Source organism: Eschrichtius robustus, chromosome 1, assembly GCF_028021215.1.
Source record: "Eschrichtius robustus isolate mEscRob2 chromosome 1, mEscRob2.pri, whole genome shotgun sequence".
Lineage (NCBI taxonomy): Eukaryota > Metazoa > Chordata > Mammalia > Artiodactyla > Eschrichtiidae > Eschrichtius > Eschrichtius robustus.
In genome coordinates, this window is record NC_090824.1 from 50,101,390 (window position 1) to 50,116,159 (window position 14,770).

General features: G+C 36.1%; 1 protein-coding gene across 2 annotated transcripts in view; it reads left to right on the forward strand.

Moving 5' to 3' along the window:
• SOS2 (SOS Ras/Rho guanine nucleotide exchange factor 2) overlaps positions 1–14,770 on the forward strand; it is a 106,709-nt gene that overhangs the window by 58,407 nt on the left and 33,532 nt on the right. For both annotated transcript variants that reach the window (XM_068545647.1, XM_068545651.1), the window contains 2 exons: positions 13,460–13,587; positions 14,102–14,757. In XM_068545647.1, coding sequence (XP_068401748.1) covers positions 13,460–13,587; positions 14,102–14,757 — 784 coding nt within the window. The remainder of the gene's footprint in view (positions 1–13,459; positions 13,588–14,101; positions 14,758–14,770) is intronic.

Consider the following 14,770-nt stretch of genomic DNA (forward strand, 5'->3'; position numbering starts at 1 on the left):
TCCTTTCAAAGTTATATTTGTATGATTCATTGATGTGGTTGTATGTTGTTCTAGTTTAATTTTCTCCCATTGTTTGAATAAACCATGATTTATTTATCCTTTCCTGGTTGAACAACAGTTTTTTGCTATTACTGATAACACTTGCTATGGACATTCTTTTTATATCTCTTGGTACACATGTGCATGCATTTTGTGTCTCTAGAGTATATACTCGGGGTTGGAATTGCTTGGTCATAGAGTGTGCATATTTTCAGATTTAATAGATGATGTCAAGCAGTTTTCCAAAGTGGGTTTTACAGTTTATACTCCTACCAGAATGCAGGTGATGTCTCTCTTTATGCATATTTTCATATTTTAAAAGTTCTGTCATATGGTATATTTATAATGGTATGTGGTGGTTTTGATTTGTATTTTCTTGATTATTAATGTGCTTGGGTATATGTTTATTGGCCTTTTGGATAACCTTTTATAGGGTTATTCAAGTCTTTTGCCATTGTAAATATCTTCTCTACTGTGACTTGTGTTTGCATTTCATATTTCTGTTTGTTTTTCTTGTTGTTGTGCATTAATTAAAACTGAGTATATTCCATATTTTTTCTAAGAGTTTAGTTTCACTGATGAGATCTACGTGTGTAGGCTTCGTACGAGTAATACATTAGCAGCCCCAGATGTATATTTAGATTCCTGAAATTTTTTAGAGAATGTTCATGTCTAATTGGAAGTCCTATCATTAGTCTTCGAGTTGCCTTCTAATATTTGCCAACATTTAAAAATCCCGGCTTGACTGTAATTGAAGCTTATTTTTTTCTCCTATCTGGAAGATTGGTTTTTAAAATCTCTGAGATCTGAATCTAAAATCAGACATTGACTATGATGCCCTGACTCATCCTGAGGCCACAGCTACTTTTACTACCAGTTAATTACTGGACTCCAAGTACTCTTAGCCATTGTGACTGGGACTAGTAGTTGGTCAGTTAATTAAAAATAAGGCAAAGAATCATAACAAAGAAGTATGCACATTTTATTTTAATAAATACACACAAAACCCCTACAAATGAACATTTATATGTATTTATATGCTAATCTGTTGACTTGGTGTAAAACTTTTTCTTTGAGTATGAATCTTGCTTAAGTACAAAAGGTATCTTCTATGATGTCTATTTTCCATTTCTTTTAGATGGTACATAAACTTGAAGATGCTTGTAAAGCAATCTGAGTGCAGATATCTTTTAAGTATTTATAATTTTTCCAAATCTTTTACGATGATCTTCCCTATACCTTTTTCTTTCTTTCTTTCTTTCTTTTCTTACTAGTCATCCATTTTATACACATCAGTGTATACATGTCAATCCCAATCTCCCAATTCATCACACCACCACCACCCAACCCCCCACCTCTTTCCCCCCTTGGTGTCCATACGTTTGTTCTCTGCATCTGTGTCTCTATTTCTGCCCTGCAAACCGATTCATCTGTACCATTTTCTAGGTTCCACATATACGCGTTAATATACGATATTTGTTTTTCTCTTTCTGACTTCGCTCTGTATGACAGACTCTAGATGCATCCACATCTCTACAAATGACCCAATTTCATTTCTTTTTATGGCTGAGTAATATGCCATTGTATATATGTACCACATCTTCTTTATCCATTCGTCTGTCGATGGGCATTTAGGTTGCTTCCATGACCTGGCTATTGTAAATAGTGCTGCAATGAACATTGGGGTGCATGTGTCTTTTTGAATTATGTTTTTCTCTGGGTATATGCCCAGTAGTGGGATTGCTGGGTCATATGGTAATTCTATTCTTAGTTCTTTAAGAAACCTCCATACTGTTCTCCATAGTGGCTGTATCAATTTACATTCCCACCAACAGTGCAAGAGGGTTCCCTTTTCCCCACACCCTCTCCAGCATTTGCTGTTTGTAGATTTTCTGATGATGCCCATTCTAACAGGTGTGAGGTAATACCTCATTGTAGTTTTGATTTGCATTTCTCTAATAATTAGTGATGTTGAGCAGCTTTTCATGTGCTTCTTGGCCATCTGTATGTCTTCTTTGGAGAAATGTCTATTTAGGTCTCCTGCCCATTTTTGGATTGGGTTGTTTGTTTTTTTAATATGGAGCTGCATGAGCTGTTTTTATATTTTGGAGATTAATCCTTTGTCTGATGATTCATTTGCAAATATTTTCTCCCCTTCTGATGGTTGTCTTTTCGTCTTGTTTATGGTTTCCTTTGCTGTGCAAAAGCTTTGAAGTTTCATTAGGTCCCATTTGTTTATTGTTGTTTTTATTTCCATTACTCTAGGAGGTGGTTCAAAAAAGATCTTGCTGTGATTTATGTCAAAGAGTGTTCTTCCTATGTTTTCCTCTAAGAGTTTTATAGTGCCCAGTCTTACATTTAGGTCTCTAATCCATTTTGAGTTTATTTTTGTGTATGGTGTTAGGGAGTGTTCTCATTTCATTCTTTTACATGTAGCTGCCCCGTTTTCCCAGCACCACTTATTGAAGAGACTGGTTTTTCTCCACTGTATATCCTTGTTGTCATAGATTAGTTGACCATAGGTGCGTGTTTGTGTTTTTTATGTTTTTTTCTCTGTAATTGATTTCTTATCTCACAGTGTTGTGGTCAGAAAAGATGCTTGGTATGATTTCAGTTTTCTTAAATTTACTGAGGCTTGATTTGTGACCCAAGATGTGATCTATCCTCGAGAATGTTCCATGCACACTTGAGAAGAAAGTGTAATCTGCTGTTTTTGGATGGAATGTCCTATAAACATCAATTAAATCTATCTGGTCTATTGTGTCATTTAAAGCTTGTGTTTCCTTATTAATTTTCTGTTTGGATGATCTGTCCTTTGGTGTAAGTGAGGTGTTAAAGTCCCCCACTATTATTGTGTTACTGTCGATTTCCTCTTTTAGAGCTGTTAGCAGTTGCCTTATGTATTGAGGTACTCCTATGTTGGGTGCATATATATTTATAATTGTTATATCTTCTTCTTGGGTTGATCCCTTGATTGTTACGTAGTGTTCTTCCTTGTCTCTTGTAACATTCTTTATTTTAAAATCTATTTTATCTGATATGAGTATTGCTACTCCAGCTTTCTTTTGATTTACATTTGCATGGAATATCTTTTTCCATCCCCTCACATTCAGTCTGTATGTGTCCCTAGGTCTGAAGTGGGTCTCTTGTAGACAGCATATATATGGGTGTTGTTTTTGTATCCATTCAGAAAGCCTGTGTCTTTTGGTGTGAGCATTTAATCCATTCACATTAAAGGTAATTATCGATATGTATGTTCCTATTACCATTTTCTTAATTTTGGGGGGTTTGTTTTTGTAGGTCCTTTTCTTCTCTTGTGTTTCCCACTTAGAGAAGTTCCTTTAGCATTTGTTGTAGAGCTGGTTTGGTGGTGCTGAATTCTCTTAGCTTTTGCTTGTCTGTAAAGCTTTTGATTTCTCCATGGAATCTGAATGAGATCCTTGCCGGGTAGAGTAATCTTGGTTGTAGTTTCTTCCCTTTCATCACTTTAAGTATATCATGCCACTCCCTTCTAGCTTGTAGAGTTTCTGCTGAGAAATCAGCTGTTAACCTTATGGGAGTTCCCTTGTATGTTATTTGTCATTTTTCCCTTGCTGCTTTCAATAATTTTTCTTTGTCTTTAATTTTTGCCACTTTGATTACTATGTGTCTCGGCGTGTTTCTCCTTGGGTTTATTCTGTATGGGACTCTCTGCGCTTCCTGGACTTGGGTGGCTATTTCCTTTCCCATGTTAGGGAAGTTTTCGACTATAATCTCTTCAGATATTTTCTCTGGTCCTTTCTCTCTCTCTTCTCCTTCTGGGACCCCTATAATGCCAATGTTGTTGCGTTTAATGTTGTCTCAGAGGTCTCTTAGGCTGTCTTCATTTCTTTTCATTCTTTTTTCTTTAGTCTGTTCCGCAGCATTGAATTCCACCATTCTGTCTTCCAGGTCAGTTATCCGTTCTTCTGCCTCAGTTATTCTGCTATTGATTCCTTCTAGTGCATTTTTCATTTCAGTTATTGTACTGTTCATCTCTGTTTGTTTGTTCTTTTCTTCTAGGTCTTTGTTAAACATTTCTTGCATCTTCTCGATCTTTGCCTCCATTCTTTCTCCGAGGTCCTGGATCATCTTCACTATCATTATTCTGAATTCTTTTTCTGGAAGATTGCTTCTCTCCATTTCATTTAGTTGTTTCTCTGGGGTTTTATCTTGTTCCTTCATCTGGTACATAGCCCTCTGCCTTTTCATCTTGTCTCTCTTTCTGTGAACGTGGATTTTGTTCCGCAGGCTGCAGGATTGTAGTTCTTGCTTCTGCTGTCTGCCCTCTGGTGGATGAGGCTATCTAAGAGGCTTGTGGAAGTTTCCTGATGGGAGGGACTGGGGGATGATAGAGCTGGCTGTTGCTCTGGTGGGCAGAGCTCAGTAAAACTTTAATCCGCTTGTCTGCTGATGGGTAGGGCTGGGTCCCGTCCCTGTTGGTTGTTTGGCCTGAGGCAACCCAACACTGGAGCCTACCCGGGCTCTTTGGTGGGTCTAATGGCAGACTCTGGGAGGGCTCACGCCAAGGAGTACTTCCCAGAACTTCTGCTGCCAGTGTTCTTGTCCCTTGGTGAGCCACAGTTGCCCCCTGCCTCTGCAAGAGACCCTCCAACACTAGCAGGTAGGTCTGGTTCAGTCTTCAGTGGGGTTACTGCTCCTTCCCCTGGGTCCCGATGCACACACTACTTTGTGCGTGCCCTCCAAGAGTGGAGTCTCTGTTTCCCCCAGTCCTGCCGAAGTCCTGCAATCAAATCCTGCTAGCCTTCAAAGTCTGATTCTCTAGGAATTCCTCCTCCCGTTGCCAAGCCCCCAGGTTGGGAAGCCTGACATGTGGCTCAGAACCTTTACTCCAGTGGGTGGACTTCTCTGGTATAAGTGTTCTCCAGTTTGTGAGTCACCCACCCAGCAGTTATGGGATTTGATTTTATTGTGATAGCGCCCCTCCTACCGTCTCATTGTGGCTTCTCCTTTGTCTTTGGATGTGGGGTATCTTTTTTGGTGAGTTCCAGTGTCTTCCTGTCATGATTGTTCAGCAGTTAGTTGTGATTCCGGTGTTCTCGAAAGAGGGAGTGAGAGCATGTCCTTCTACTCCACCATCTTGAACCAATCTCCCTATACTTTTTTAAAAAGACTTGCTTTAAAATTATTTGATTTGAGTTTTCATATAAATATTTTTTATACTCTTATTTCTTTAACTTATATAGTAATTAAATTACATAATTACAGCGTAAGCACAAGTGTCATACATATTTAGAAACATGTACTACTGATTCTTGGTAAGTATATGACTCAATTAGTGGGATCAGAAGGACCTAGGTATTCTAGAGAGTGACCCACTTATTTATAGCATTATTGTCCTGTGGGAATCAGTCTGTATGTTATACAGTGGGAATGATCCATAGTCAGAAATACATTCATGTGAGTTGTACATTTAGTGCATTTCTCACACTGTCACATTTTACTTCCAGTCAGTTCAAAGTAGTATAAGTGAAGACACGTTCTTAACATTTTTCATTGCCTAGAGTAAAAAAAAAATAGAGATATATACATGGTTAAAGGCACTGAAAATTTTGGCATTTCTTTCTCAATTTTTGAGGCTTGGGGTGAGGAGAGTGAGGGTGATGAGTGGAAAGAATACCTGCAAACATCCTTAGATGGTACCCAGCTTAAAGGGCTGTGTTTAAACTTATGCTCCATATTTTGTTAGGAGGGCTACACTGGAAATTTCACTTATGTTTCCTTAATTACAGTTTTGTTACATGGGCAATATTAAGGTTGCTAATTAGTCATGTTTTATGAGTTATATCAATTTCCATGTATGTACATATATTTATGTATGTTAATTTATGTTTGTATATTAAATTATTATATATGCATAGACACTTATATTACACTTACACTGTTTAAACACAAAGTTTTTAGAATACAATATATCAGGCACTTTGGTTATATGTTAAAATACATCTCAATATGAATTAACTTACTGTTTTCCCAAATAGAAAAGCCTATGAAAAATGTAAGTGAATAATTGAATAGTTCCCAAAATTTTAAATTGCAGAGGAGTGTCTTGAGTGCTATATTGGGAGTGTTGGTGAATAAAGGATGCAATGGTAATGGTATATGACAAAAAAAAAAAAAAAAAGAAAGAAAAATACATTTAACATCACAGTGATGCTGTATACATGCGCGTGTACACACAAGAAACAAAAAGTTTTTTGAAACACTACTTAGCATTTCATGCAATATATTCATGCACTATATTCTGTTCTATTCTGTTTCTTTCATCTTAAAAAAAAGGATTCGTTCATGTCATAATTCAATAGATTATGACATGCATTTTGAAAAACACAAAATAAGGACTAATTCTAGACAGAAGCAGAGAGGATTATCACATGGTCAGATTAGAAACTACTTTTTACTTTTATATCTGTTCTGACTGTGATACTGTTCCTTTTAATAACATTTTGTTTTTAATTGTGGTAAAGCATAACATGAAATTTACCATCTTAACCATTTTAAGTGTACGGTTCAGTAGAGTTAAGTATATTTCTGTACAGCCAGTGTCGGACACTTGGGTTGCTTCTACTTTTTGGCTATTGTAAATAATACTGCTACAGATATTGGTGAACAAATATGTCCTCGAGACTCTGCTTTCAATTCTTTTGGATGTATACCCAGAAGTGGAATTGCTGGAGCATAGGGTAATTCTATTTTTAATTTTTTGAGGAAGCACTGTACAATATTTCATAGCAGCTTTATACCATTTTATATTCCCACCAACAGTACACGCGTGTTCCAATTTCTCCATATCCTTGCCAGCAGTTGTTATTTTCAGTTTTTTTGTTTTTTTGTTTTTTTTTAGTAGAAGCACTCAGGTAGGCTTCCTTCTTTTTTTTTTTTTTTTTTAATTAATTAATTAATTTATTTATTTAGGCTGTGGTGGGTCTTCGTTTCTGTGCAAGGGCTTTCTCCAGTTGCGGCGAGCGGGGGCCACTCTTCATTGCGGTGCGCGGGCCTCTCCCGTTGCGGAGCACAGGCTCCAGACGCGCAGGCTCAGCAGTTGTGGCTCACGGGCCTAGCCGCTCCGTGGCATGTGGGATCTTCCTGGACCGGGGCATGAACCCGTGTCCCCTGCATTGGCAGGCAGACTCTTAACCACTGCGCCACCAGGGAAGCCCAGTTTTTTTGTTTTTTGATAGTAGCCATCCTAATGGATGTGAGGTGGTAGCTCATTGTGGTTTTGACTTGCATTTCCCTATTAGTGACAGTGAGCATCTTTTCATTTGCTTGTTGGCCATTCGTATATCTTCTTTGGAGTAATGTCTATTCAAGTCTTTTGCCCATTTTTAATTTGGGTTGTTTGTATTTTTATGGTTGTATTATAGGAGTTCTTTATGTATTCTGAATATTAGTACCTTATCAGATCTGTCATTTGTAAATACTCTCTCATTCTGTTGATTGCCTTTTTGTGATACTGTTTGGGCTCAAGTACTCATCCAAAGGAAATTTCATTTCATGTTGAACTTACTTTGGGATGAGAACCTATAAAAGAAGGCTTGTGGGCTTCCCTGGTAGCGCAGCAGTTGAGAATCTGCCTGCCATTGCAGGGGACACGGGTTCGAGCCCTGGTCTGGGAAGATCCCACATGCCGCGGAGCAACTAGGCCCGTGAGCCACGACTACTGAGCCTGCGTGTTTGGAGCTTGTGCTCCGCAACAAGAGAGGCCGCGACAGTGAGAGGCCCGTGCACCGCGATGAAGAGTGGCCCCCACTTGCCGCAACTAGAGAAAGCCCTCGCGCAGAAACGAAGACCCAATACAGCCAAAAATAAATATAAATAAAAAAAATAAAAATTAAAAACAAAAAAAAAGAAGGCTCGAACCAGTGTGACTTAAGGCTGTCATATTCTTTTGGGAATAGAAAACGCAGTCCTGGAGCAGTTTTAAGCCAGTTTTAATTTGAAATATCTGCCTCAGTCATATACCAAGGGAGATTTATTTGAGGACATAGTATTTAAATATTATTTGAGTTTTATTTCCCAGAATCAGAGTTTATGATAAGCAAGATAGAAAAACAACTACATAATGAGAAATTATGGGATATCATATATAGTTTTCCTGAAATTATTTTACAGTATGTTGTTGGATTATTATTTTTTAAAATCTTTGTTTGTTTGCTTGTTTATTTATTTATTTTTGGCTGTGTTGGGTCTTCGTTGCTGCGCGTGGGCTTTCTCTAGATGCAGCGAGCAGGGGCTACTCTTCGTTGCGGTGCGCGGCCTTCTCATTGCGGTGGCTTCTCTTGTTGTGGAGCACCGGCTCTAAGCGCACGGGCTTCAGTAGTTGTGGCTCATGGGCTTAGTTGCTCCGCAGCATGTGGGATCTTCCTGGACCAGGGCACGAACCCAGCGGATTCTTAACCACTGCGCCACCAGGGAAGTCCTAGATTATTATTATTTATAGCAATACTTTAAAGTTCATTTTATAGGTAATACGTTTCTTTTTTTGGCCTTTTCCAATTTAAGCCCCTCTGGGGTTAATCATAAACTACTTTCATTTTCTTTATTTTTCTCAGATAAGTTTTAGATTTTTTCCTTAATATATATTTCAATCCTTATGTAAGAGGAAAAAGAAATAACAAAGTCATTTCCTGATTTATAAGTATCTTTATAATATACTTCTTACATTCTAAGAAAAAAATATGTGTTTATCCTTCTGTTACTAAGAACATACTGACTCTCACTTAGGAATTGATTTATTCAAAGCTAAGTAATATTCTTTTACTCTCCAACTCTGGTCATTCTCTGGAAATTTAGTAATGGAAAGAATAAAAATTCTCCTCTCAAGAGAACTTAATCCATCTTAATTTAGTTTAACGCTTAACAGGAAGACCTATTATTAATGACTTTAATGAGGTTCATTGGGAAAGGTAAGCCAATATTTCAATGAGACAATTGAAATTGTTTCTTTAGTAATACTTTTTTTTAACCTTTTACTTTGAAAAACATAGAAAAAAAGTTACAAAAATGGTATAGTGAACTCCCTTCATCTAGATTTGCTAATTGTTAACATTATGTAACAATTACTCTGTCAGTTTCTTTGCATTCCTGTGTGTGCTTATGTGTGTAAATGTATTTATAACATCAAGAACTTGAGATAATGTCTATTGAAAGAAATGTTCTGACTCTTGAAGAAAACGATGAGGAATATTTTACTGCATAATATTTACTCTTTCAGTACTGAAACATCACTCAAGGACATCTAAAGGAAGAAAATACACATTTTAAAAAATCACATAAAGAAAAGTGGTAGGTTTTAATGAGCTGAATTTCCCACCAAATTACTAAAATTCTATTTTTATGAAAATCTAGAGAGAAGTTTATTACTATCAAAAGAGAATTGATCACATATATTATTTCACATCTAAACTGAATTCCCAGAATAATGAATTAGAGACAAATTCATAATTTATTATAATTTCCCTTGTTTTAGGCACACATGTCTATAACAGATACAGCATTTTATAGAAATTCAAGAGAAGCATGGTAAGTATTTCAGTGAAGTCTCATAGAGTTAAGAAAAAACTTACGTGAAGTGTAAAATCTTGGGCAGGATACACATATACACAGCTAAGGAGAATAATGATTATCAGGTAAGCAAGGAATATATTCTTCAGTCAAATTCATAAGGTACTACACATTAATGAAAGATCACTTCCACTTTATTACTTAGTTTAAGTATATATTGCAAGGGCATTTATTCTCTTTGACCTCTTTTCCAAAGCACACTTACTTCATTTTATTTCTTAAACTGTGTAATCACCCAGTTTGTTTTTAAGATAGAGGGGATCCCCTTTAACTTGCGTTCACCAGATTTTGTCATAGTTCAGTATTTTGCATAATTGTGTTCTGTGTCATTGGAGAGAGGCAGTGTAGTAGTATGGCAAAAAGCCTGGACCCTGGAGTCAGAGTTCCTGTGTTTGAATATAGACTCTGCCACTCATCTTGGGTGTCTCAGTTTCTTCATCTGTGACATGTGTATAATAATAGTACCTATCTTACAGAGTTGTAACAGACATTAAATAAGCTAATGCATAAAAGAGCTTGCAAAGAATAAGAGCTTAATAAATGCTCCTTGTCGTTATTTGTCTGAACACTTAACAAAATTATAAGTACTTATACAACAGTCACTCTTTCTGATTACCCTATTGGGTACCTACCATTTGTGGGTACTGTACTAAACATGAATAAAATATATCCCCAAGCTTTAAGGAGTTCATGGTTTAGTAAAGAAGATGAACATCAGACAAATAATTACAATATAGTAAGTGCCTAATAGAAGTAGTTCTGTGGGATTACTGAGTCAGGAGTAACTAACCTCTGTCTAGGAAAGTTAGAAAAAAATTTATATGAGTGTTGGGTATGCAGAGGTTTATCCTACTGTTCTGGTGTGTTGGTGTTATTTAATTGGGGGAGCCATAAAAGGCATATGCTGAGGAACTACTACAGATTAAAAGAGACAGTAGAAACATGATAGCTAAGTACACACTGACTGGATCCTGTATTGGGAAATTGTACTAAAGGACAGGATTGGGACATTAACTAAATTGGATATGCACTGTAAATTAGATTACAGAACATTACTAATGTTAAATTTCCTGAAGTTGATCACTATACTGTAAAAGAATTTTTGTTCTAAGACACATTGCTGAAATATCAAAGGAGTAAAGGGGAATAACACTATTTGAGAGTAGTTTGTGATATATTTGAATTTTCCTGATATTCCAAAAAGAATCTCAGAACCATTTAGCAATGGTTCACCTTCCTCAGCAAGGAAATGAGAGGACTGTATCACAAACTACTCTCAGATAGTTCAGGGGGAAAATGCACATACACTCACACACAGAATGATGAAGCCTGTGTGGCAAAGTGTTAAAAACTGGTGACTCAGGGCTTCCCTGGTGGCGCAGTGGTTAAGAGTCCGCCTGCCAATGCAGGGGACATGGGTTTGAGCCCTGGTCCGGGAAGATCCCACAGGCCGTGGAGCAAATAAGCCCGTGTGCCACAACTACTGAGCCTGCGCTCTAGAGCCCGCGTGCCACAACTACTGAGCCCACGTGCTGCAACTACTGAAGCCCACACGCCTAGAGCCCGTGCTCCACAACAAGAGAAGCGACCGCAATGAGAAGCCCGCGCACTGCAAGGAAGAGTAGCCCCCGCTCGCCACAACTAGAGAAAGCCCGCGCGCAGCAAAGAAGACCCAACGCAGCCAAAAATAAATTTATTAAAAAAAAAAAAACTGGTGACTCAAGAGTATACAGCAGTTACTTGTATTATTTTTATAACTTTTCTACAAATATGATATTTCAAAAGAAAAAACTTAAGGGGGGAGAAAAAAGGAAAGAGCTTCATAGGGAGGAGGCATTTGAACTGTATCATAGAGGCTGAATTCACCAGGCAGGTAAGGAGGAGCAGAGGCAGATAGGTAGAAAGCGGTAGCAGTGTGAAAGAGCATGACTTAACTTGCAAGGCAGTTCAGTGTGGTAATTTCCATGTCACTGTAAGAATGCATTCTCTCAAACATCTATAGAGAATTAGCTTGGATATTCATTAGTCTGATGTTTGTTGAATCTCACTGCCAAAAATTCAAGAAACGTTTAGCAAATTATTGGACTACGTTTATGCCAAAGAAAGCCATTGTTTTGTATACTTGTATCACCAAGAAATCATCGTGAAGTTTTGTTTCTCTTTGACAGCCTGTAATTCTTCATGGATATTTAGAAATGACAAGGCCATTTATGTGGAAGAGTTTGATCAGACTTAAGACCAAGTAGACAGTAGAAATTTAGTATCCTCATACACCTAAATTGAAAAGCAGTTCTCATTTTGGTAGAATCTCGTTATTAGTGATAATTTGGAAATTTGGATCAACAAAAGCAATAAGAATAAAAAACCTGTAATTAAGCATTTTATATCATCAGTGTCCATATTTACTAAGGAAGTATTTTAGAGTGGAGCTGAAAAGAATCTTTTTGTAAGAAGTCTTTCAAACAGCAAAATAAGTGATTTGGTAGTAATTTTCACCTTCAGAAGTCAGAACGATCGAGTGCAGATCATTTTTCAAACTTCCTGTGGTTTTTTGTCTCTTTTTCCTTATCTTTTCAATTTTCTGTTTCTTAAATCTAGAGATGAAGGTTTTATTTCTGATGTTAGTCACTTAAATTATTTATATTGCAAATCTTTGATAGCAAGACTTCTATATGTATCTTAAAAAATATCAGATGGCTCTGTGCTCTATATAGAGAATAATTTTTTTTTTTTAGAGAATAATTTCTAGACGTATAAATGAAAGTTAATGGATCTAGTACTTCAACAGTATCCATTCAGTTCCTTGCTGAGGAAAGGGAACCATTGCTGAATGGTTTTCAGATTGTTCTTGGAATATAAGGAAAATTTGTCATAAAATTTCTAGTGAGGTAGTTTAAGATCATGAAATACACTTAAATTTTAAAAAATTTTCTGAAGCAATTGTAAGTTTTCCATATTCTCACATAATTTTTCCATATTCTCATGTATTCTCACATAAATTTGTATTTGTATCTACATAATCTCTGTATAATGCTCCACTTTGAATTCTTCTGTCAAACAAATTAAAACACTGACGCATCATCCAATCTGAATTATTTATTATAAGATGAATTTTCTTCCATTTTGAAACTGAGCTATGGGAGAAGTTTTTGGTTAAGTGAAATAAAGCCAGAGTTGTTAGGATTAATAACACAATTTGTAATTATAAATCTTATTTTTAAGATTAGTAAGATAGGAAATTAACTCATGGTTTCTTGATGTTTACTAGAATAGTTGAATTTTACGATGTAAAAAATATCAGTTGAATCTTTGTGTGATGCTGTTTGTAGGAAAGTTTATGGTAGATTGAATTGCTAAAGTTAGCATGCTCGATTGTGTTGTATAACAAAGATATGCAAGCTTTTAGAAATCTCTAAAACTTAAGAATTTAGTCATTAGAGAATGTGAAGTAATACGTGTTTATCTTTTCTCTGTTCATAGTTACTCATAAATAAAAGTAACTTGTAAGCTTCATGCTTTGCATATTTTAAACTATTTTGATATATCTGGAAAATGTCCAAATAGTTATCACAGTTGCTTTTTTTTTTTCTGATTGCAATGGTAGTAATATCTGTGTTATATTTACATATGTAGAAAAAGGGCTGGTTTGAAGGATCAGGAGGTATGCATAATTATATAAAATTATAGTTGTTTTTATTAAGTGTATTTAAAATTCTTTTGAGAGTTCATAATATTTGTTGCTGCTTCCTCTAATTATGAGAAAGGGAAAGAATTGACCAATGCAGGTTTAATTTTTCTTTTTGGTTTTTCTTAGCAATTGAAAGCATGTAGTGAAGAGCATGAAGACAGAGAATGTTTGAACCAAGCTATTACTGCTCTCATGAATCTCCAAGGTAGTATGGACCGAATTTACAAGCAGTATTCACCTAGACGCCGACCTGGGTAATTCCAAACTGTTGAAAATATGAATGCTTATGGAATACTTCTCTTATGTCTGATGTCTGGTTTTCTAAAGAAGTGTTGCTTACAGTGATAGTTGCATTCTTGAAAGTTATAGTTTTGTTTTACATTTTTCTTTTGTCCTTTAGTCTTTTAAAATTGGCATTGTCATATTGTTAAGATATATTTAATAAAATTTTTTAAAGATACCTTCAATAAGTTTTGTATCATTTATATAAGAAATTTAGTGTTATTTTCATTTTAATTCTTATGGCATTAAGAATGATATATAGAGCCTCTACTATTTCTCTTTCACAATAATGAAATTGAGGCATGTATTATTTAGTGGCGAAGTTAGAAGAGAGTAAATGCTGTGTGCAAAATCTAGTGTTTAGTTATTTAATATTTTTGTCACTTGATTTGAGGTAGTTCATACCTAAGGCAATTAAGGTTGCTTAGCCATTTGAATAAGCTAAATTTATCTGGGTTTTTTTTGTTGTTGTTGCTGTTTTTTTAGGGATCCTGTTTGCCCTTTTTATAATCGTCAATTAAGAAGCAAGCACCTGGCTATTAAAAAAATGAATGAAATTCAGAAGAACATAGATGGATGGGAAGGCAAAGATATTGGACAGTGTTGTAATGAATTTATTATGGAAGGCCCATTGACAAGAATTGGTGCTAAACACGAACGGCATATTTTTCTCTTTGATGGCTTAATGATTAGCTGCAAACCCAATCATAGCCAGTCACGCCTTCCAGGATACAGTAGTGCAGAATACAGATTAAAAGAAAAATTTGTCATGAGGAAAATACAAATATGTGATAAAGAAGATACTTGCGAGTGCAAACATGCTTTTGAATTAGTATCCAAAGATGAAAACAGCATAATATTTGCTGCTAAGTCTGCTGAAGAGAAAAATAATTGGATGGCAGCACTTATTTCTCTTCATTATCGTAGTACTCTAGATCGAATGCTAGATTCAGTATTATTGAAGGAAGAAAATGAACAACCACTTAGATTACCGAGTCCTGAAGTGTATCGTTTTGTGGTAAAAGACTCTGAGGAAAACATTGTTTTTGAAGACAGCTTGCAAAGTAGAAGTGGAATCCCCATTATTAAAGGAGGAACTGTGGTGAAATTAATTGAAAGGTTAACATATCACATGTATGCAGGTATGTAAGGAAG